The 22,212-nt window shown below is 43.2% G+C and overlaps 1 protein-coding gene across 1 annotated transcript in view; it reads right to left on the bottom strand.

Annotated features, from left to right (window-relative positions):
• LOC129698575 (protein unc-80 homolog) overlaps positions 1–22,212 on the bottom strand; it is a 319,625-nt gene that overhangs the window by 217,078 nt on the left and 80,335 nt on the right. The window contains exons 13-16 of the mRNA XM_055637663.1: positions 14,636–14,956; positions 12,071–12,202; positions 11,105–11,252; positions 10,843–10,881 (exon numbers count right to left, since the gene is read on the bottom strand). Coding sequence (XP_055493638.1) covers positions 10,843–10,881; positions 11,105–11,252; positions 12,071–12,202; positions 14,636–14,956 — 640 coding nt within the window. The remainder of the gene's footprint in view (positions 1–10,842; positions 10,882–11,104; positions 11,253–12,070; positions 12,203–14,635; positions 14,957–22,212) is intronic.

The following is a 22,212-nucleotide window of genomic DNA, read 5'->3' as shown; positions in this document are numbered from 1 at the left end:
TAGCCATCAATTATTCGATAGGTCGCATGGTCTAATTTCTGAATTAGACAGCTGAGGCTTTTAAGGCTATTTAAGACTTGAGTGCAAAATATAGGGGAAACTCCATTGGCCAATATGTCAACAAGGGTTTAAAGGTCGAAAAAATATTAGTGAATTATTAGTGAACATTAATATTATAGGAATAACCTTAAAATTAAAGAGGCCGGAATTTCATCATCCTGGTATGCATAAAACATACTGTATAGAAGCACGTGCTTGTTTTAGCTCTGAAACTTGAATTTATAAATACCAATCAAATCAGATTCTGGATCGAGTGCAAGGTGCATCCACTCCCAGTTTGTGCATCTAACACAGCCACCTAACTGGGAAGCTTGTATGCCTGTACATTTTATGAATGCATAATGCTATCTAAACCACATGCATCAAGGCTGATATCGGCACAAGCAGGATTGACCTTATGGCCAGCGGTTCCATGGGGAACCAGTGCTGCCAGCAAAGTGCATCTGATTGGCACCAATTGAGACAAGCTCAAGGTCAGCTGGATAAGAGTCTGGCCTCCTGCTCCACAGCTAGATTGAACTGAGAGGTTGAATACACTTCACATTTTATCACTCAGCTTGCTCAGCCAAAGCTGGCACAACCATTCTCATGTACAAGCCAACGTTGATTTAAAAAGTTAAATTCAGGTTCAGTTTTATTTTTCTTTGTTTAACTTTACATTTATATTTTAAACAGTTTACAGTACTTCACTGCATTCTAAATAATTATATTAATTTTTAATAAGTTAAACCTTTTTAATTGTTTTGGCCCAGGCACATATTGGAATACCTTCTGTTAGTTCAGTTTAAGATTCCATCCACTTTATGCAAACTTCTTCAGCATTCTTCCAAAATCCAAAACTTCTATCACCTCAAAGCATCATTAAACAACCTCAATGTAGTGACCCCATATAATGCCCTGCAATCATAAGCCTACTTATGCGACATCTTTACATTGCTTCCCATACTTAGAAAAGAAAGACTTTAGTAAAATGTACTAATACCTACTAGATTAGGGCCAAAACGTGATTGTTTATTGGGGAAATGAGGATGGAACTGTCAGTGTGGGAGCATCTTGGGACCAGTGACCACAATTCTATTAGTTTTAAAACATTTATTATCAGAGATGCAGCTGATCCACATTAAAATCCTTTCTTGGTGAGACCACACCCGGAGTATTGTGTACAGTTTTGGTCCCCTAATTTGAGGAAGGACATTCTTGCTATTGAGGGAGTGCAGCGTATGTTCACAAGGTTAATTCCCAGCATGGCGGGAATGCCATATTTGCGGCTGGGCTTGTATACTCTGGAATTTAGAAGGATGAGAGGAGATCTTATTGAAACACATAAGATTGTTAAGGGTTTGGACACGCTAGAGGCAGGAAACATGTTCCCGATGTTGGGGGAGTCCAGAACCAGGGGCTTAAGATTAAGGGGTAAGCCATTTAGAACGGAGACGAGGAAACACTTTTTCACATGTAGAATTGTGAGTCTGTGGAATTCTCTGCCTCAGAGGGCGGTGGAGGCCGGTTCTCTGGATACTTTCAAGAGAGAGTTTGATAGGGCTCTTAAAGATAGCAGTCAGGGGATATGGGGAGAAGGCAGGAACGGGGTACTGATTGTGGACGATCAGCCATGATCACATTGAATGCCGGTGCTGGCTCGAAGGACCGAATGGCCTCCTCCTGCACCTATTGTCTAATGGGGTAATGCTAATTTTGATGGCATTAGCGAGCAACTTGCAATGGATAATTGGGACAGTCTGTTGGCAGGTAAAGGGGCGTCTGGCATAAGGGACACAGTACTCTTAAGAAGGAGATACTGTATACGTAGACGATGTTGTTTACCTATATTTTCAGAAGGCGTTCGATAAGATACTGCACGTCAGGCTGCTAGGGAAGATGAGAGCCAATGGTATTAAAGGGAAGATACTAGCATGGATAGCAGAAGGCAAAGAGTTGCAATAAAAGGTGCTTTTTCAGGTTAGCTGCCAGTGAATGGTGGAGTTTCGCAAGGGTCAGTGCTGGGGCCGCTTCTCTTCACGTTGTATAAGGGGATTGAAAGCTTTGTGGCCAAGTTTGCAGATGATCCTAAGATAGGTGGAGGAGCAGTCAATGCAGAGGAAGCAAGGACTCTACAGAAGGACTTGGACAGATTAAGAGTGTTTTATTGTCATGCGTCCCAGATAGAACAATGAAATTCTTACTTGCTACAGCACAACAGAATATGTAAACATAGTACACTGTAAACAATATGATAAACGAGAGACAAAAAAGTTCAGTATGTATATACATACCCACAAATACATACGTATATATATATATATATATATAAATATATATATATATATCCATGTACATATATATATATATATCCATGTACATATGTACATATATACACACATATAAATATACACACAATAAAAAAAATAATAGTGTAGGATAATAGTCCAGAGCTTATTTGAGGTTGTAGCATTTAATATCCTGATGGCTGTCGGGAAGAAGCTGTTCCTCCTTCCCTACAGCTCCTGTACCTTCTTCCCGATGGCAGGGGTGAAATGAGTGTGTGGTCAGGATGGTGTGGGAGAGTGGGCAGAGAAGTGGCAGATGAAATTTGGCATAGCAAAGTGCGGAGTCATGCATTTTGGTAATAAGAATAAAGGAGTAGATTATTTTCTAAATGGAGAGAGAATCCAGAAATCGGAGGTGCAAAGGAACTTGACAGTGCAGAAACTCCCATAAAGTTAATTTGCAAGTCGAATCGGTAGTAAGGAAGGCAACTTCAATGCTAGCATTTATATCAAGAGGACGGGAATACAAAAACGGAGATGTAATGCTGAGGCTCTATAAGGTGCTGGTCAGGCTGCATTTAGACTACTGCAAGCAAATGTGGGCCCCATATCTGAGAAAGGATGTGCTGGCTCTGGAGAGGGTCCAGAGGAGGTTTACAAGAATAATTTCAAGAATTTGTGGGTTAGCATATGATGAGCATTTGACAGCAGTGGACCTCTACTAGCTGAAATTTAGAAGGTTGAAGGGGGACCTCTGAAACTTACAGAATAATGAAAGGCAAACATAGAGGAACTTCTCCAGTAGTTAGTAGGGTAGTTAATCCGCGGAACTCATTGCCACAGAGGGCTGTGGAGTCCAACTTTATTTTTAAGGCAGAGATAACCAAATTGTTGATTAGAACGGGTGTCCAGGGACAGCGTACAATTGGCAGCCTCGCCTGTCTTTTGTCTTTTTTAGTGTGTTTTAAAAGTTTGTTTTAATGTTCTCTGATTTGTTTTATGTGGGGGAGGTGGAGGGAGTCAGAGGAAACTTTATTTTCCAATCACTTACCATCTGTCGGAGATGCGATTACTTTTGGGTCGTATTTCCGGTCGCTCAACTGGAATAGTGGCTGCATAATTTTAGCCGCCGCCGGCATGAACCGGTGGTATCAGGTGTTACCATGCCCACGAACTCCTGGAGGCCCCTCATTGTGGCACCCACTGCTCTGTGCCGCGTCACCCGGTGGCCCAGAAAGTCGATGGCCCAGAGGTCGAACTGGTATTTGCCAGGGTTAATCACCAAGCCGTGTTCACTAAATAAACGTAAGTGGGCGCAGTGCTCCTGCCACGAGCGATTTGCCACGAGGATGTCATCTAATAAATAAACATGAAATCGAGCCCATGCTCCACGGTCTCCATCAGGCGTTGGAAGGCCTGCGCTGCGTTCTTAAAGCCAAAGGGCAACCGCAGGAACTCGAAAAGCTGAACGGGGTGATGATAGCTGCGTTCGCGACATTCTCCGGTCGCATGGGAATCTGATTATATCCCCGGACTGTCAATTTTAGAAAATAGCTTAGCCCCGGCCAGATAGGCTGAGAAATCCTGGATATGGGGAATGGGGTAACGATTGGCGGTTGTGGCCTCGTTAAGGCGACGGTAGTCACCACGAGGCCTCCAGCCCCTCGAGCCCTTCTGCACCATGAGTAGCGGGGAGGCCATGGGCTGTTAGAGCGTCGGACAATGTCCATGGCCTCCATTTTTATAAACTCTGCCTTCGCTATCAGGTGCTTGTCGGGGGCAAGCCTGCGAGTGAGGGCTTGGAGTGGTGGACCCGATGTGAGAATATGGTGCCTGACACCATGTCTCGGGCTGGCCGAGTCGAACTGCGGGATGATAATCTCCGGAAACTCGGCCAGCATCTGAGCATATGCATTGTCCACTGGATTGTGGATTGGTGGACGCAGTAGGGTGCAAGGAGATCTCCTTCAATGTCGAAGCGTGGACGAGGCGTTGCCCTCTCACTTACACCAGAAGCGATTGCGCCCGCAAGAAATCTGCGTCCAGCAGTGGCTGGGCCACGTCTGCAATAATGAATGGCCTGGTGAAGTGGCACGAGCCAAAGATGATCAGAATAGTGCGGATGCCATAAATGCAGATTGAACTGCCGTTTGCAGCGGTTAAGGGGTGGGGGGACCCGCTTACCAGCACACGTGTGCCCTCCCGAAGGGGGCAAAATGCTGACCTCCGCCCCGGTGTCCACCAAGAACCTGAGCCCCGAGCGCTGGTCCCAGGCATATAGGCGATGGATCCTGCTGGCCACCATGGTGATTATCGGTGGCCGGCACTGGCATCGGAATCGAACATGGCTGGCGACATTGGCGGGCCGCAGAACCACAGCGTTGGTGGTAAAAGCACCACATCCTTTTTCCTTGCTCCTGCGAGGCCTGCCTGGTCTGCGGCTCCGCGGAGCCTCTGGTGGGCGTGGTCCAAGGCCCCTGTGCCTTCCAGGGCGCTGTGTCGATCCGGTCCAAGACCTCCAGCACACCCACTTCCTGCTGGTTTGGCCAGCCACAGTTCGTCTGCGCGCGCCACTAGCCTCAGAGGATCTTCAAAGCTCTCCCCCGAGAACTGACGGCGGATGTCGCGCGGGAACTGCTGCAAGAAGGTAAACTCGAATAGATGGCAGGGCCGGTGGTCACCCATGAGTGTGAACAACTCGCTCATGAGGGCCGAGGGCTTCCGGTCGCCGAGCCTGCCCATGTTGAGCACCCGTGCCACTCGCTCCATGCGGCACAGCTCCAAGATCCGGAGCAGCAGCTCCTTGAGGCCTGCATACTTTCCCACTGCCTGCGTATTATCCTGGTAAAGCACGACCCGACCGGCCATTTTCTGGTCGAGTGCGATCACCACGTATTGGTAACGGGTGTCGTCGACCGTTACGCCGCGGATGTGGAACTGTGACTCAGCCTGTCGGAACCATACCTGTGGCTGCGAGGTCCAGAATGGAGGCAGCTTCAGGGCGACCGCGTTGAGTTCGGCCTCGTAGGCAGCAGCGGCAGGTTGAGCGAGGTGCATTTTCTTTTTTTCAGAATTTGTTTCCAGAATGACACTCCTGGACGTCGTGGTCACCAGTACGGTGACTGGCAGGCGGCCAACCAAGAATAACTCAGAACACAAAGTTGCGTGAACGAAACGTATTTAGTATTATTACAATGCTGCTCCTACTCCTCAAACGGGCACGGACCTTGCCCGACCTTAAATACCCCCAAGGATCAACCCCGTGACCTGTGCCTCCCACACCGAGACACCCAACTCCTTCCTCCAGGGCCGAGGGTTCGCTCTGCCTGTGATCTACGACCAGGTGCCGCCACAATGGCATGAAACATACTAATATTAGAAAAGAGGAGAAGCTGGTGGTGTTGATATACATATTGGACCAAGTGCATCTGAGGAGGTTGTGCGGAGCAAGGAGGGAAATTGCTGGGGCTCTTCTTAGCCACAGGTGAGGTACCAGAAGAACGGAGAATGGTTAATGATGTGCAAAAGCACCAGTGAGCCTAATGTCAGTGGTGTGAAAGATACTGGAGGGGGTTCTGAGGGATTAGGGATCCTCAACATGACTTTTGCATGGAAATAGTGTCTCGTGAATTTAATTAGGTGTTTTGAAGAGATGAGCAAGAGAATTGACGAGGCAGGGTGATGGATGTTGTCTACATGGATTTTAGCAGGTCTTTCCGCACAATCTGCATTGCAAACTGATCTGTAATTTTAGATCACATGGGATCAGAGTGAGCAAGCTAATGGGTGCAAAATTGACTTGGTGGAAAGAATTATAGAATCATACAACATAGAAACAGGTCATTCAGCCAAACCCGTTTATGCCGACCAACCATTTCAATTAGTCCCAAAGTAAGCATTATGCCCATATTCGATTATGTGTCCAAATCTATAGAGAACTAAAACTCTGATCTTGTGCTCTTCCGGTTTGCACGGTTTTTCTATTTGCGAAAAGACGGTACGCGATAGCGCTATGATTGTTCGCCAGCTTATTTACCGTTTTCCTGTGATGCGAGTGCACCAAGTTTCGTTCCAATCGGTGGTCTACTGTAAAAGTTAGCGAGGTTTAGAAATCTTAAAAATTGCGCGTGCGCAGATCGATCTCTTCTGCCAGTCTGTTCCGCGTGGATTGGTCTTTTCTCCTGTCACTCCGCGAGATGGTCTACCCCTTCCTGCGCCATCGCGTCTTTACTGGAGCTGAGGATGGTCGGCGGAAGTTTTCAACCGGACACAATTTTCGGAGGGACGGAAGGGCCTGGCCCGGCGCGGGCAATGTAGACAAACGGAAAGCGAAGAATCTGATCCTGTCGGAGGAGAACGACCAGCGTCCAACTTGGCCTCCTGTGTGGACTGGGACTCAACGAGCCCCACTTAGTCTAGTGTCTTTTAAAATTTGTTAATATATCCTCTCCACTATTTCATCTGACATCATGCTCATTTCAACTTAAACCAATGCCTTCTCGTTCTTGATTCACCTACTCTGGGGAAAAAGATTGTTCTTTTAATCTTTCCACTTCACTCATTATTCTCTACATCTCCATAAGATTATCCCTCAGCCTACCGTGCCCCAATCTCTCCCAATAACTCAGGCCCTTTAGTCCTGCTAACATTCTCTGAAATTTTCTCTGCATTCTTTCTAACTTAATGGCATCTTTCCAATGCCAAGGTGACAAAAACTGAACACAAAACTTCAAATGAGGCCTCAACAAAGTCTTATAGAACTGTAACATAACATCCAGAAACAAGGAACTGCAGATGCTTACAAAACATAACATCCCCACTTTTCTACGCAATACCTTGATGGATGAAGGCAGCATGCCAAACGTCTTAACCACCCTATCTTTCTGTGATGCCACTTTCAGGGAACTGTGTACTTGTAAACTGAGGTAGCTTTGTCTTATAACACTCCAGGTTTGACTTTCCAAAACGCATCACCTCACCTTTAGCTGAATTAAACTTCATTTGGTATTCCTCAGTGCAGTTGCCCAGCTGATCATGATCCTGTTGTAATTCTTGATAACCATGTTCATTTATATACTAGACTAAGTGGGACCCGTTGGCTCCCTGTCATACAGGAGGCTTGGTCCCCCAATGCAATATTCCACCACTCACACATAGCCCCCAACTACACAGGCGCAGTTCATTTCCCCTCATCCCTAGCACTCTCTCCCACTCCTCTTCACCCTCACTCTTCTTTCCCCTCTCCTGCTCTCCTCCCCAAAGCCCTCCCTCACCTCTCCCTTTCCATTCCCCTACCCCTAGTCACCCCCGCCCTCCATGATTCCTCTCCCCCTCCTATCTCTCTCTATCCCCATCTCTCCCACTCCTCACCTCCCCTATCCCTCACCTCCACCACTGCCCTCCTCTCCCTCTATTCCCCACTCCCTACCTCCTTTCCCCCTTCTCAACCTCTATTCCCCCTCCTCCCTCCTCCCCCACTCTCCCTCCTCACCTCCTCCCTCTTCTTTTCCCTCTCCTCCTACCCTCCCCCCCAATCCCTCCCTCACCTCTCCTTTCCTCTACCTTCAGTCACTTCCTCCCTCCCTCCATAATTCCTCTCCCCCACCTCTCCCTCTATCCCCTCTCCTCCCCCACTCTCCCTCCCCAGGATCTCGAGGTTGCCGCTGCTCTCCCTTCTTACGTGCCCCGGAGGAGCATCAGCCGTTGGCGCGGACCCTCGGCTCTGCCTGGAAGCACAAGCAGTTACAGCCGTGCTGGCGTGTGGGCGGGGGGGAGAGCTCAGAGAAAAGACGGGGGAAGAGCCATGTGGGACAGGGGGGGTATCGCTGGGGATTGGGGCAGGAGCCAGCGACGGGGACCAGAAGGGAAGGGGCTGGAGCTGTGGGATGTTGGGATTTGGGACTTACAGTGGGCGCTGGTCGCTCTCCTCCGCCGGGATCAGACTCTCCGCTTTCCATTTGACGACATCACCAACTTTGTGCCAGGCTGCTTCCGGTCCCTCCAAAAATTGTGTCTGGTTGGAGACTTCTGCCGGCCATCTTCAGCTCCAGTAAAGACGCGATGGCGCAGGAAGAGGTGGACCGTCCCAGGAAGTGACAGGAGAAGCGACCAATCCGCGCGGCGCTGACTCGCAGGAGAGGAGATCGATTTGTGCACACCGCGTTTTTACGATTTTTAATCCTCGCTAACTTTTACAACATACTACCGATCGGAACAAAACTTGGTGAACTCGCAGCGCAGGAGAACGGTGAGTGAGCCAATGAAAAATCGTAGCGCTATCACGTACCGTTTTTTGCACAAATAGAAAAACTGCGCAAACCAGAAGAGCACAAGATTAGCGTTTTATGTATATAAGATAGATGATAGCACCTATTTTGTTGTTTTCTGTGGACTTACTAATAATTCTCTGTACATTCTTATCCATAATATGGAGAGATGAATCTCTGGAACTCTATTTTTGAGGCCACTTCATTGGCTATTTTAAGAGGGAGTTAGATGTGGCCCTTGTGGCTAAGGGGATCAGGGGTAATGAAGAGAAGGCTCGGGATACTGAGTTGGATGATCAGCATGATCATATTGAATGGCGGTGCAGGCTCGAAGGGCCGAATGGCCTACTCCTGCCTAATTTCTATGTTTCTATAATCTTGCTATCAACAATGAGCACAGCACCAATTCCTGAGGCACAGCACTAGTCACAGGCCTCTAGTCCAAAAAAACAACCTTCTACCATCACCATCGGTTTTCAACGTTGAAGTCATTGCTAGTTAGCTAGCACTCCCTGGAACCCATGCGATCTAGATTATGAGAGAACATACAACAGTACAGCACAGGAACAGGTCCTTCGGCCCACAATGTCTGTGCCGAACATGTTGTAAAATAAACGACTCTTATTGCTCTGCATACGACCCACATCCCTCCATCCCTGCATATCCATGCACCTAAAAGCTTAAAGCCACTATTATATTTGTCTCCACCATCACCCCTGGTAGCATGTTCCAGGCACCCACCACCTTCGGCAAAAGGTTCTCATTTTCTACCCTATGTATGCCTCTCATCATTTTACATACTTCTTTCAGGTTTACCCTGAACCTTCGGTGTTTCAGAGAAAAGAATCAGAGTCTCTCCAACCTCTCCTTGTAGCCTATACCCTCTAACGTTGCCTGCTTCCGGTAAACCTCCTTTGCACCTTTTCCAGAGCCCCCGCATTCTTCCTGTTATGGGATGACCTGAACTGCATGCTGTACTCCACATTCAGCCTAGTCCTATAAAGTTGCATTATAACTCCCTGATTCTTACACTGTATACCTTGACCAATGAAAACAAGCAGAACATATGACTTCTTTACCAGAAGAAGTCTTTACCAGTCTGAAGAAGGGTTTCGGCCCGAAACGTTGCCTATTTCCTTCGCTCCTTAGATGCTGCTGCACCCGCTGAGTTTCTCCAGCTTTTTTGTGTAACCCTGACTTCTTTACCACTTGTGTTGCCACTTTCAGGGAGTATTTGATGTGGACTTCTCGATCTCTCTGTACATCAATGCTGTTAAAGGTCGTGCCATTAATTATATCTTTTCTCCTTACATTCGACCTCCCAAAGCACACCACCTCACACTTGCTCAGATTAATCCCCAGCTGCTATTTCTCCACGATTTCTGTAGCTGATCGATATCCTGCTATATACTTTGACAACCTTCTTCACATTCTGCGATCCCAGCAATCTTGGTGTCATCCACAAATTTGCTAACCAACCAATCTACATTTACATCCAACTAATTTATATATATTACAAACAACAGAGGTCCCAGCACAGATCCCTGCGGAACTCCTCTGTCACAGACCTTCAGCCTGAATATTGTCCTATCCATCACAAGCTCTGTTATCCATCAGTAAGCCAGTTCTGAATCTACACGACCAAGTCACTGTGAATCCCGTGTATCTTAATCTGTTAAATCAGCCTAACATGGGGGACTTTATCAAATGCCTTACTAAAATCAATGAAGACAACATCCAACAGCCTACCATCGTCGATCACCATCAAAACATTCTTGAGATATTTTTAGTATTAAGGTTTTAGATCTTTCCTGTTTGATGTTGTGTTTTAGGGAACATCATCATTTCAGGGAACATCATCATAATTTTAAGTCACTTGGGAAGGTCAGGTACTTTATCCACTCGACAACAGGTAGAATGGTAACTCAAAATTTACATGTATAAATAACTCTGATTTACAGGTATTTTTTCCTCATGTTTTCCTCTCATGTTCCCAAATGTTAAATATGCAGCAGTTTGATTCATTAACAGATTACCATTGTAATGATCTTAACAGCAAAAAAATAAAGGGCTGGGAACTTCTTCATTAAATAGGAACAAACTGATGGACAAGTCATCCAGAATCTTCATACAATCCTGCTTTTAATCATTTCAAGATAATAGAGCGAAGAAAAACAGAAATATTCTAAATTCAAAAGGAATAGTGGATTTTGTTACAATTTAAAAACCAGATAGAGGCAAGTAGTTACCTTGAAAATAACTGCATAGAATCAAACCTGATTGAATGTCTGAAAGGCAAAGAAAAAACTGCAGCTGGTAGAAATCCAAAATAAAAAGATAAATACTCAGCAGTTCAGGTAGCATCTGTAGAAAAATCTGGTTAAAAATCTGAAACATTAACTATCTTTTTCTGCACTGTTGCTGCCTGAGCTGTTGTTAATTGTTAGCACTTTTCAATTCAGATTGAATATATACTCTGTGACAACTACATATGATGAAAAGAATACTTACTGTCAGTAACTGGTTCCATGCAAAACCCAAGCAAAGCATGCAAAAAATCCACTACATTGTTCAATGAATCCTTGTTTACATACTCCCGCAGAGTTTGTCGAAACTGTACTTTGCTAAGTTTGTACAATCTTGTAAGGCAGTTCTGAGCCTAAAATAAACAATACATTTTAAAATAGACAATATTTTTGACAGCTAATATGGATGCATTAAAAATCTCATGGTAGCCTCTATTATGCTGCCGCGAAAGATTTACAGAAAACTTGTACAGCATAAACAAGGATAAACTAAGTTATTTAAATGTTAATAACATTCAGAGTGGATTACTATCGGAATTCCATAATAATTAATTTATTTCCATATTGCTTTAGTTCAGTGGATTTAGTTCAGTGGATTTGAGAATGGCAGGACCTATTGTAACATCTTCTACTCATTTCATAGAGGCACTTAATCAATTATAATTTTGGATCATTCTAAAGAGTAGCCCTACTTTGCCTTATCATTAGGTTAATTGAACAATGGCAAATGCATCCTTGCCTCTAAAAATAGAATGTGACATAATATGGCAACTCAAACAGCATTTTAATTTTTGCTACTGGTATTCATAGAACATGGAACATACAACAGGATGGCACAGGAATGGACCCTTTGGCCCACAATATTTGTAGTAAACATGATGCCAAGTTAAACTAATCTCATCTGTCTGTACATGATCCATATTCCTTGCTCTTCAGTGTGCCTATCTAATGCCTCTTAAACACCGTTATGGTATCTGCCTCCACCACCACCCCAGGCAATGCATTTCAGCATCACATTACTCTCTGTGTAAAAATACATGTCCCATGCATCTCCATCAACCTTTCCCTCTCATCAATGCCCTCTAGTGTTGGATATTTCCACCCTCTGACTTGCCTACTTTATAAATGTCTCTGATAATTTTATATTTTTATTCAAACAGAATTCACTTACTTGATGACGGAGACGATCTCCTGATAGGCCACGGTGACCCTCGCCACAACCATATGCACACCCCAAGGATTTGACGATTTTGATCAGCATCGTTAATGTAAGCTTATGAATGCTCCCTGGCATTTCTTCTTCCTAGGTAAAGATATATACAATTTAGTACTTCATAGAAGAAAATTACAACAAAACTGAACACTGTGAAGACTTCCTTGTGTAATATTAGTGCCTGTGGAGTAAATAAAATCTAAAGTTCACATAGTAAAAGCTCTATTATACTCTCAGTCTCTGAACAAAACTGTACACGGTTAAAACATTTCCTAAGAACATTCAAATAAGTTTTGGTTAGGTATTTGATCCTGTAGATCTCACTGCTGCCTTCTCCAGTCACTTCACCCTCCCTCTTATTTCCTCTCGCCTCCTCCCCTCCCCCACTCCCTCACACTCCTTTCTCCTACCCTCAGTCACTTCCCTCCCTCCCTTCGTTACCCCTCCTCTCCCTCTATCCCCCTGACCCCCCCCATCTCAACCCCCCCATCCCTCCACACCGCCCCCACTGACCTCCTCCCTCTATCCTCAACTCCCCCCCCCCCCCCCCACAATGAAAATCGTGATTTAAAAAAAATTGGATTCTTAATGAAAATAGCGATTTTTCTTCAAAATAACCTAAACATAGCTGTTAATGAAAATGGAAGAATTTGATTAAAACAGAGTTTTTGTTCAATCGCAATTTTTTAATGTAAATAAGATTCGGGATCCCATTGTGATGTCATTGTAACACGCTGACAGGCAGGGCAAGTGGAAAAGTGGTTTGAAAAGTGATTTTTGTAAAGTTTAAAATGTCAATAACGTAAAATATAACATCAATCTGAACGAAACTTGGCTATTGCACACCACAGGACAATGGTGAGTAAGGTGGGCCAAAAACTGTAGTGCTATCGTGTGCTGTTTTGGCTGAGTTTCCAGGACTCACTCACACAAAAACAAACAAACAAACAAGATGAAAGTTTTAGTAATATAATAATAGATGTTTCAAATCTGTTTGCTGGAAATTCTAACTGAAATAGATTAAGTGACATCAAGCCAACATTCTGCCAGCTCTCCTTGTCCAGAGCTAGTTGACTGAACAGAAAGTCAGAGCTTCTGCAAAGTTCATTGCTTCCAGGCTGAGAAATTTGCCGACCAAAACATAGTAGCTCAATTAAAGTGACTGCAATATATTTGAGACTGGGAAAGGTAATCAAAATATTTTATCTAATAGCTTGAATTATTTTTAAATGTGCGAGTCTCTGTTTAAGTTCTATAATATCATCCCTTTAAATTTTTGAATGTCTTTGACATTAATTTTCAATTTCAGTGTAAAAAATATTAAATAAAAGTCAATGGATAGGAAAGGGGATATAAGCAAAACACAGGCAAATGGGACTTGCTCAGATATCTTGGATGGAACAGATGAGTTGGGCCGGAGGGCTGTTTCAATGCTGTATGACTCGACAAATCTAATTTCAATGACAGGTTTGAGATCCAGTCAGCCTGGGGATCGGACTTCGATAAATATAAAAGTCTTGCTGTGACTTCAGCTAGCCATTTTCATTGAAATATTCCTCACATTCCTCAATGCCACACTGGAAGCTGGAAGGATGTAACAGGTAGAACAAAAAATAAACATGATCCAGAGGCAAGTGGTTAGTAACCATTGGACAAAGAAAATCTGCTTCAATTTGTACACTGTAGTAATCCAACAGGTTTTGCAATGTTATCCCAGGAACTGAAACAGGCTTAAGATTTAAAATAACAGTTGTTCTTGTTATTTTAATTAGAAGCTGTATTGGTGAATTGATGAATGACCTTTTAATACAGTTGCTTTAAAGAAAGCTCCCTAAACAGGGATCCCAGAGGTGATTGAGTTAACATACATTGAAGTTTGATGTCACTGGGCCTGTACCTGCTAGAGTTTAGAAAGAAGAGGGGGAACCTCATTGATACTTACCGAATAGTGGAAGGTCTGGAGGTAGATGTGGAGAGGATGATTCCACTAGTGGGAGAGTCAAGGACCAAAGCCCATAGTCTCAGAATAAAAGGACGTACCTTTAGAAAGGAGACGAGGAGGAATTTCTTTAGTCGGAGGGTGGTGAATCTGCGGAATTCATTGCCACATAAGGCTGTGGAGGTCAATTGATACTTTTAAGGAGGAGATTGATAGGTTCTTGATTAGTAAGGGTGTCAAGGGTTGTGGGTAGAAGGCAGGTGAAGGGGAAGATAGATCATGATTGAATGGCGGATTGACTTGATGGGCAAAATGGCCTAATTCTGCTTCAACAAATTATGAAACAGAAATATTTTCCAAAACAGGATTTTCTTTTGACATTATTTTAAGGCAGCTTGAAACCTTAACCTTTCTCCTATTTACCACAAGACCAGTAGGCTTGTACTGCAATGACAAATCATTACTCCATTTAATAATAATCACAAACTTATTAATGAAAAGGACCGCATTTCTGATTTGTCTAATAATGAAATGCTAAATTTCACAAATTTGTAACTTTTGTAATATTGGAAATAACAGCAAACCTCTTGACTTTGGCTCTTTTTGTCTCCATCATCTCCTCCACCACCTCCTCGGTCACCGCTTGCGCCTGCACTCCCATCTCCATCCTCTGGTGCAGCTGAAAATGCACTGGATGATCCCCCTTGTGCTCCTCGATGGTTAACTGCTTCTTTCTGCCATTTGTCACCTATATTATTCTCCTTATTTTCTTCAGTTTTGTCATTCTTATCCACCGATTGAACTACCTCCAATTGCAGCAAGCAATCTATAATGTTTAGCCCAACATCACATATCCGGGAACTGATATCATGGTTAAGCACCACAAACAAAGCTTTCAGAATGACCTAAAAAATAATGTAAAAATCCATTTACAAATTCAATACCAAAAATCGTCACACTTTACATATGTGAAGTCCTAACACATAGACTGAATTAAACTCAAGGCCTCACTCCTGCAGTTATCCTACAAAGTTATATTCCCAGAGAACAGCAACTGGGCCTCTAATAGCAGATCCTGAAGCGGCCGAATTGTCTTATGAAAGCTTCCTGTTGCCAAAGGTCTATTTGTGACAATTACAGAAATATTTAAAAAAAAATTAAAACATTTAGGGTAAAAATTTAAATACATTTATTTAAAATCACCTTGAAGTGAAATTAATATTAAGATTCAGTTAAAAAAAAAGTCTAAATTGAGTCGTTTTACAAATGCTAGTGATGCTTTCTCTCAAATCCTGATCCCAGACTCAGAGCTGAGTGCAGTGCTATATTTGAAGATCACATTTATGGGCACATTTCTAACATCCATGATGCCTTGGATAGCAGTGTGACCCAAGGCAAACACATTTACAATAAGATATTGAGTTTCAGACCAAATTGCAAATGTTGTAAGGAATAAATGATACCAGGAAGGTTTTTTACCAGGAATTGCTTATACCCCATAAACTATACTCTTCTGATACAACCAACAGTCAGGTACAAGGTAAGCAAAAACCAAAAAGGCAAAAGTACATCTAAACAAGCTGAATGAACCACACTAGCATTCAAGTAGGGAGGAAAAAAAGAACAGTGGTAGAATTGGATAGTAGAGCCAGGAGGATTTACACTGTTTTCTGCAGCATAGAGCAAGAGACTAAATGGATATGTTGCCTGGTATCAAAGATTGTTAGATATCTGTTCTCAACTGGAGAGGAACCTACAGTAGGAAGGATGGTGGTACCATGATACCAAGTACATTTGCAAAATGTTTCACAAACTATGTATGAGGATCTTGGCACCAAATGAAATAGAACCTCAGAGACAATATCTCTGAATTATTATCCAACCCAAGTGCAAAATGGTCGTGAAAGTGTGTCTCAAAGACTGGTGTCATAGAATTGGGGTCGAGATCCTGGGTCACCAGCAGTAAAGGAAGTGGGAGCTATGCTATTGGGCACCAGAAGCAGACTGTAGCCAGTTTTCCAGCATACTGCACAACTAGAGAGCATTTTAAACTAAACAAGGGGGACAAGGGAACAAATTAGCAAGATTGATACTGCAAATCCAGGAGTAGAGAACAAGCTGGAGAAAAAAATATTAATGTAGAAAAGGCAACAAACTAATAAAAGAGGAAATTAAATAATTCACAAAATATTTCCAATCGGACAGATGAATTCAAAGCACAAATAAAAATAAAGATGATCTGATAATCATTGTAGACTTCAGGAAGATATATTGTGGAATATGAATATTGAATGCAGGTCAGTCACAAAATCGTAGAGCATGGAAGCAGGCCATTCAACCCAACCAGTGGGCAACCTTGCAAATTATAATAGGTGGCAGAGCTTGGTTGAGGGGCTGAATAGCCTTCTCATTATTCTGAAAGGGGCATGTGTAGCATGGAAACAAGCCATTCCACCCTCCACATCTACGCTGACCAGTAGGTCAGCACTAATACAATCTCCCAGCATTTGTTCCACCACCTTCATTTCAGGAGGGCGGGGAAACAACACCATACACCTCTGCACATCGATGGAGCTGATGTGGAAAGGGTCAGCAGCGTGAAGTTCCTAGGACTACACCTGTCAGATGACCTGACGTTCACGGCCAATACCACAGCACTGGTCAAGAGAGCCCAGCAGCGGCTACACCCTCTCCGAAGACTATGTAAAGCAGGTCTCCCCACTACACACCTACGGACTTTTTATAGTGGGACAATCGAGAGCACATTGACCTATGGCATCACTTCCTGGTTCGGGAGCTGCAAGGCGTACGAACGGCACCAACTAGACAGGATTGTGAAGACCGCCAGCAGGATTATTGGTGATCCACTCCCTTTCCTGCTGGACATATACAGGAAGAGATGTATCAGCAGAGCCATCTATATCATCAAAAACCCCTACCACCCATCGCATCACATATTCTCCGTCCTGCCATCTGGGAAGAGGTACAGGAGCATTAGCTGCAAAACCAGCAGGATGCTCCTCAGCTTCTTCCCGCAGGCTATAAGACTGCTAAACGGACTAAACGGACTTTGCCCCCTGCCAAAGTATCGCGCACCAACCACCAACCTGGACACACTGCAGCAGAGCCACTGTCGTGCCGCTGCCGATCGGAACGCCTGTTGAATGTTTAGTAGAGTGTTAAATTTGTTCATGATATATGTATTTTTATTTCTATTTATTTTTAATGCGCACTGAATGGAAACTGGTTGAGCAACGTTTTTTTTGTTTCCTCTGGGTATGTGAATACTCAGGAAATGACAAAAAGATATACAATACAATTTCCCAGGCAATTCAAGTGCTCATCTAGAAATGTCTTAAGTGCTGTTGGTGACCCAGCTTCAACATTTGTTTCAGGCAGTTCAGTCCAGGTTCTTGGATAAAGGTGGGCCCCCTCATATTTCCTCTAAATCTATTCCCCCTTTAAATCTGTACCCTCTTATTTTATCCACCTCTGATATAGATAAACATTTATTGTAGTCCCCTCTTAACCTCCTTCGATCCAGGGAGATAAGATTTAGCTATTCCAGTCTCTCCTCATAATTGAACTGCTCCATCCCAGGCAACATCCTTATAATCTCTTCTGCACCTTCTCCTCTGCTATTACATATTTATTTTCATATGTTGTCCAGTACCGCACATAGTAATCCAGCTAAAGTCTGATAATGTTTTAGAAAGTTGGAGCATAACATCCCAACTCTGCATTTGATGCCCTCACTAATGAAAGCAAGTATCCTATGTGCTTTCTAACACATTATCTATCTATGTTGGCATCTTCAATGTTCTCAAGATTAGTACACCAAGATCCATGTTTATTAAAGCTCTCTTACGCCATTCCATTTTTGGTGTATGTTCTGGCCTCATTAATACTTCCAAAATGTATCACTTCACATTTGTTTGGATTAAACAACAGCCATTTTTCAGCACATTTCACCAACACATTGATATCTCTCTGCAGCCTAAGATTACCTTCCATACTATCAACAACTCTGCCAATCTTTATTATCCACAAACTTGCTGATCATACCTTCCACAAATGACATCTAATCACTTACATATATTACAAGCACAAAGGTCCCAGCTACGATCCTTGTGAGAAACCGTTAAACACAGGCATCCAATCGCAAAAGCAATCCTCTACCACCACCCTCTGATCCCAATTACCAAGCCAATTTTGGATTCAGTTTGCCAACCTGCCCTGGATCGAATGGACCCAAACCTTTTGAATAAGTCTCTCATGTGGACCATACTAAGTTATTACAAAGATCTCTGTAAATTACATTGGCTGCCCTGCCTTTCAATACATGTTGTAACTCTTCATTGACTTCAATCAAATTAGTCAGATAGAATCTGCTCTTGATAAAGCCATGGTGGCAATTTCTGATTGACCCCAGGCCTTTCATTAATCTTCTCCCTCAAGATGTATTTACAGTATCTTCCCTATTACTGATGTTAGGGTGACAAATCTGTGGTTATGAGGCTTTTCCCTGTTCCTTTCTTAAGATGGCTATGCTGGACAATAATAGTACAATGAGAAAATATTAATTAATGACTGATTAATTAATAATCATAATGTTATTGAATTTTATATTCAGTATGAAGAAGAGAAGAATGGGTCCAAGATTTGGATGTGACTATATGAGAGTACAAAAGCAGAGCTAACTACAATGAACTGGCAAATTAAGTTTAGAGATTAGTTAATCAAGGCGCAGTGGCAGAGAGAGACACATTTCAATGGAAAAGAAAAATTCCAAGGGGGAATGCATTATCCATGGTTAAAAGAGGTCAAAGATACTATCAAGCTTAAAGAAAAAATCATTTAAGTAAGTCATGAGGCAGACCAGAATATTAGACAGGATGTTAAGCCAAAGCAAAGAAAGGCTAAGACAAAGTCGATACGAATCATACCATTAATATAAGATTTTAAAAAAGAGTCAGTCATACAGCACACAAATAGAGGCATCGGCCCAACTTATCCTTGCTGACCAGGTGCCCATTTAAGCTAGTTCCATTTGCTCACATTTGGCCCATATCTCTCCACACCTTTCCTACACATGTACCTGTCCAAGTGCCTTCTAAATGGTGTTATATTCTCTGCCTCAACTACTTCCTCTGGCAACTCATTCTATACACACACTGTCCTCAGGTTCCTATTAAATTTTTCCCCTCTTATCTTATGTCCTCTTTTCATTGATTTCCCATCCCCTGGGTAATAGCCACGATGCATTCACCCTATCTATTCCCCTCATGATTTGATACACCTCTGAAGGATTACCCCTCAGCCTCCTCTGCTCGGAGGAATAAAGTCCTAGTATGCCCAACCTCTCCCCATAGCTTAGCTCCTCAAGACCTAGCTATATGGCCGTAAATCTCTGCACTCTTTCCTGCCTAATGACATCTTCCTGGAGCAGGGTGACCAAATTTGATCACAGTACTCCAAGCAAATTAGAGAATGCAAGAAGGATCCCCAAGATTAAAATATTCTATAACATGTAAAAGGAGTTACAAAGTAAGTCTTCCGAATTAATAATGGGAAAATAAGGAAATAGCAGATCAATGTCCATCATGCATGATTCACAAAAGGACAGCACAAGTAACTGGGAAAACTGACAACTGTTATTGTAAGGGAAATTAAACACAAACAAATTGTGAACTCATGTTTCAATGTTATCGTGCATTAAATGAGACCACATAGCCATAGGGCATAGAAACATTCAGCCCACTAGGTCCACACCAACCTGTGGGAACCCATATGTATTAATCTCGTCTTCCCCGCATTTGGCTCACAGTCTCCACTACAAATGCCATCTGAAAATATGCCAGGAAGACTGGGTCATAACGGTTGCTCTGCCTGAAAGCTGGTACTGTGAGTACCAGGTATTCCTAGGAGCACACTAGATACAGCACAGCCAAATCTAAAACCACAACTGCAAATTGCATTTCAAAAGGACTTTGAAAGATCACAGCAAAATACAAAGTGCTGGAGGTACTCACGTGTCAGGCAGTATCTGTGGATGGAATGGATAGATAATCTTATAGGTTGGGACCCTGGTTCAGACTGATTAGAATAGCGAAGAGAAAGTTGGAAAAAAGATGGGGTGGGACAAAACCTGGCAAGTGATAGGTGGATCCAACTATTACTTGTCAGGTTTTGTCCCAGCCCCACCAAATTAGTGAATGATATAGCTGAGATCCCCCTAATCTAATCAGTCTGAAGGAGGGTCCCGACCTGAAATATTATCTATCTCACAGATGCTGCCTGAACCGCTGAATTCTTCCAGTGATTTATTTTTTGTTTGAGATCCTCAAATCTGCCTACCTTGAATACATTCTCCTCCTCTCCCCCACATGTTCTGTGATAACCTCTTTCACTGCACCCCACATGATTCCTTTTGCTCTCCTGCTCTTCAACCATATTCTGACCCAGACTCTCTACTAAAATCACGTGTCTATCTTCAGATTCACCTCACTTGCTTAGCTCTGCCCCACCCTAACTCTCTTTTCCAGCTTTCTCCCCCCAATTCCCGATCCAAAATACCATGTCCATTCCCTCCACAAAAGCTGCCTGACCCGCCGAATTCCTCCAGCACTTCACTTTTTGTTCAAGACACCACAATCTGCTGTTTGATTGAATTGAATGGAAAGGTACAGCATGGGAACATGCATTTCAGCCCACCAAGTCCATGCCTTCCATTGATCACCCATTCACACTAGCTCTATGTTATCCCACTGTCACTCTCGGGGTAAATTGCGGAGGTCAATTAACCTACAATCCCGCACGTCTTTGGGGTATGGGAGAAAACCGGATCACCCGGAGGAAACCCACGTGGCCACAGGGAGAGCGTGCAACTACACACAGACAGCAGTCAAAGTCAGAATCAAACCCAGGTTACTCTGTAATGTAGCAGCTCTACCAAATGTGCCACTGTCTCCAGGTCACAGGTTGCTTCTCAAATGGCTTAGCAAATACTGACACCAACTTGTCATTGTTCAGAGGGTAATGCTAGTGCAAACTATCTCTAGAGTCTCCTGCATGGCCACTCAGGGCACTGTTGCAGTACGGTAGTAAAATAACAAAATGACTCAACAATTTAGCTATTTCTTTCATTAAATTGGTACACACAATGCTGCTACATATGAATATCAATACACCTTCTCTGTGGAACAACGGGAAATAGAAATATGATCAGTGAAGAATATAAGAAATAGATGGAGAAGTAGACTTTTGGCTGGCTCAGGTGATCATGGCTGACTGCTTGCCTCAGAGCAACTGTCCTGAATTGGCACCATTCCTTGATATAGAAACATAGAAACATAGAAATTAGGTGCAGGAGTAGGCCATTCGGCCCTTCGAGCCTGCACCGCCATTCAATATGATCATGGCTGATCATCCAACTCAGTATCCCGTACCTGCCTTCTCTCCATACCCCCTGATCCCCTTAGCCACAAGGGCCACATCTAACTCCCTCTTAAATATAGCCAATGAACTGGCCTCAACTACCCTCTGTGGCAGAGAGTTCCAGAGATTCACCGCTCTCTGTGTGAAAAAAGTTCTTCTCATCTCGGTTTTAAAGGATTTCCCCTTTAACCTTAAGCTGTGACCCCTTGTCCTGGACTTCCCTAACATCAGGAACAATCTTCCTGCATCTAGCCTGTCCAACCCCTTAAGAATTTTGTAAGTTTCTATAAGATCCCCTCTTAATATCCAAAGATTAATTAATCAATCTCTGAGCAGTCTTCGTGTGCGAATCAACCAGCTAATATTTCATACATTTCATTGATGTATATCACAAAATTAATGACTAACTTCAATGTAGTTGCTTATAAAATAATTTTCAGCTCATTTAAATTTCGATGATCAATGTACTATAATACAAGTGTGCAAACTGGTGACAACAATTGCAATTGGAAATTTCTCGTATTTGAAAAACTGAAAAACTATGAAATACGTATGTACAAGACAGAAAACAATATTTGACTAGGTAATATCTTCTCTGTAAAATTTTTGACAACATGTTTTAAAACGGATTCTTAAACTTATCTTAAATACATCATGATCACTGGTTCATTGATTTTGAATGAAATTTAGAATATATTTGCAATTTGTTCCGGTTAATTTCAAG

Source organism: Leucoraja erinacea, chromosome 7 (assembly GCF_028641065.1).
Source record: "Leucoraja erinacea ecotype New England chromosome 7, Leri_hhj_1, whole genome shotgun sequence".
NCBI classification, from domain to species: domain Eukaryota; kingdom Metazoa; phylum Chordata; class Chondrichthyes; order Rajiformes; family Rajidae; genus Leucoraja; species Leucoraja erinaceus.
This window is presented reverse-complemented; position numbering and strand designations above follow the sequence as displayed.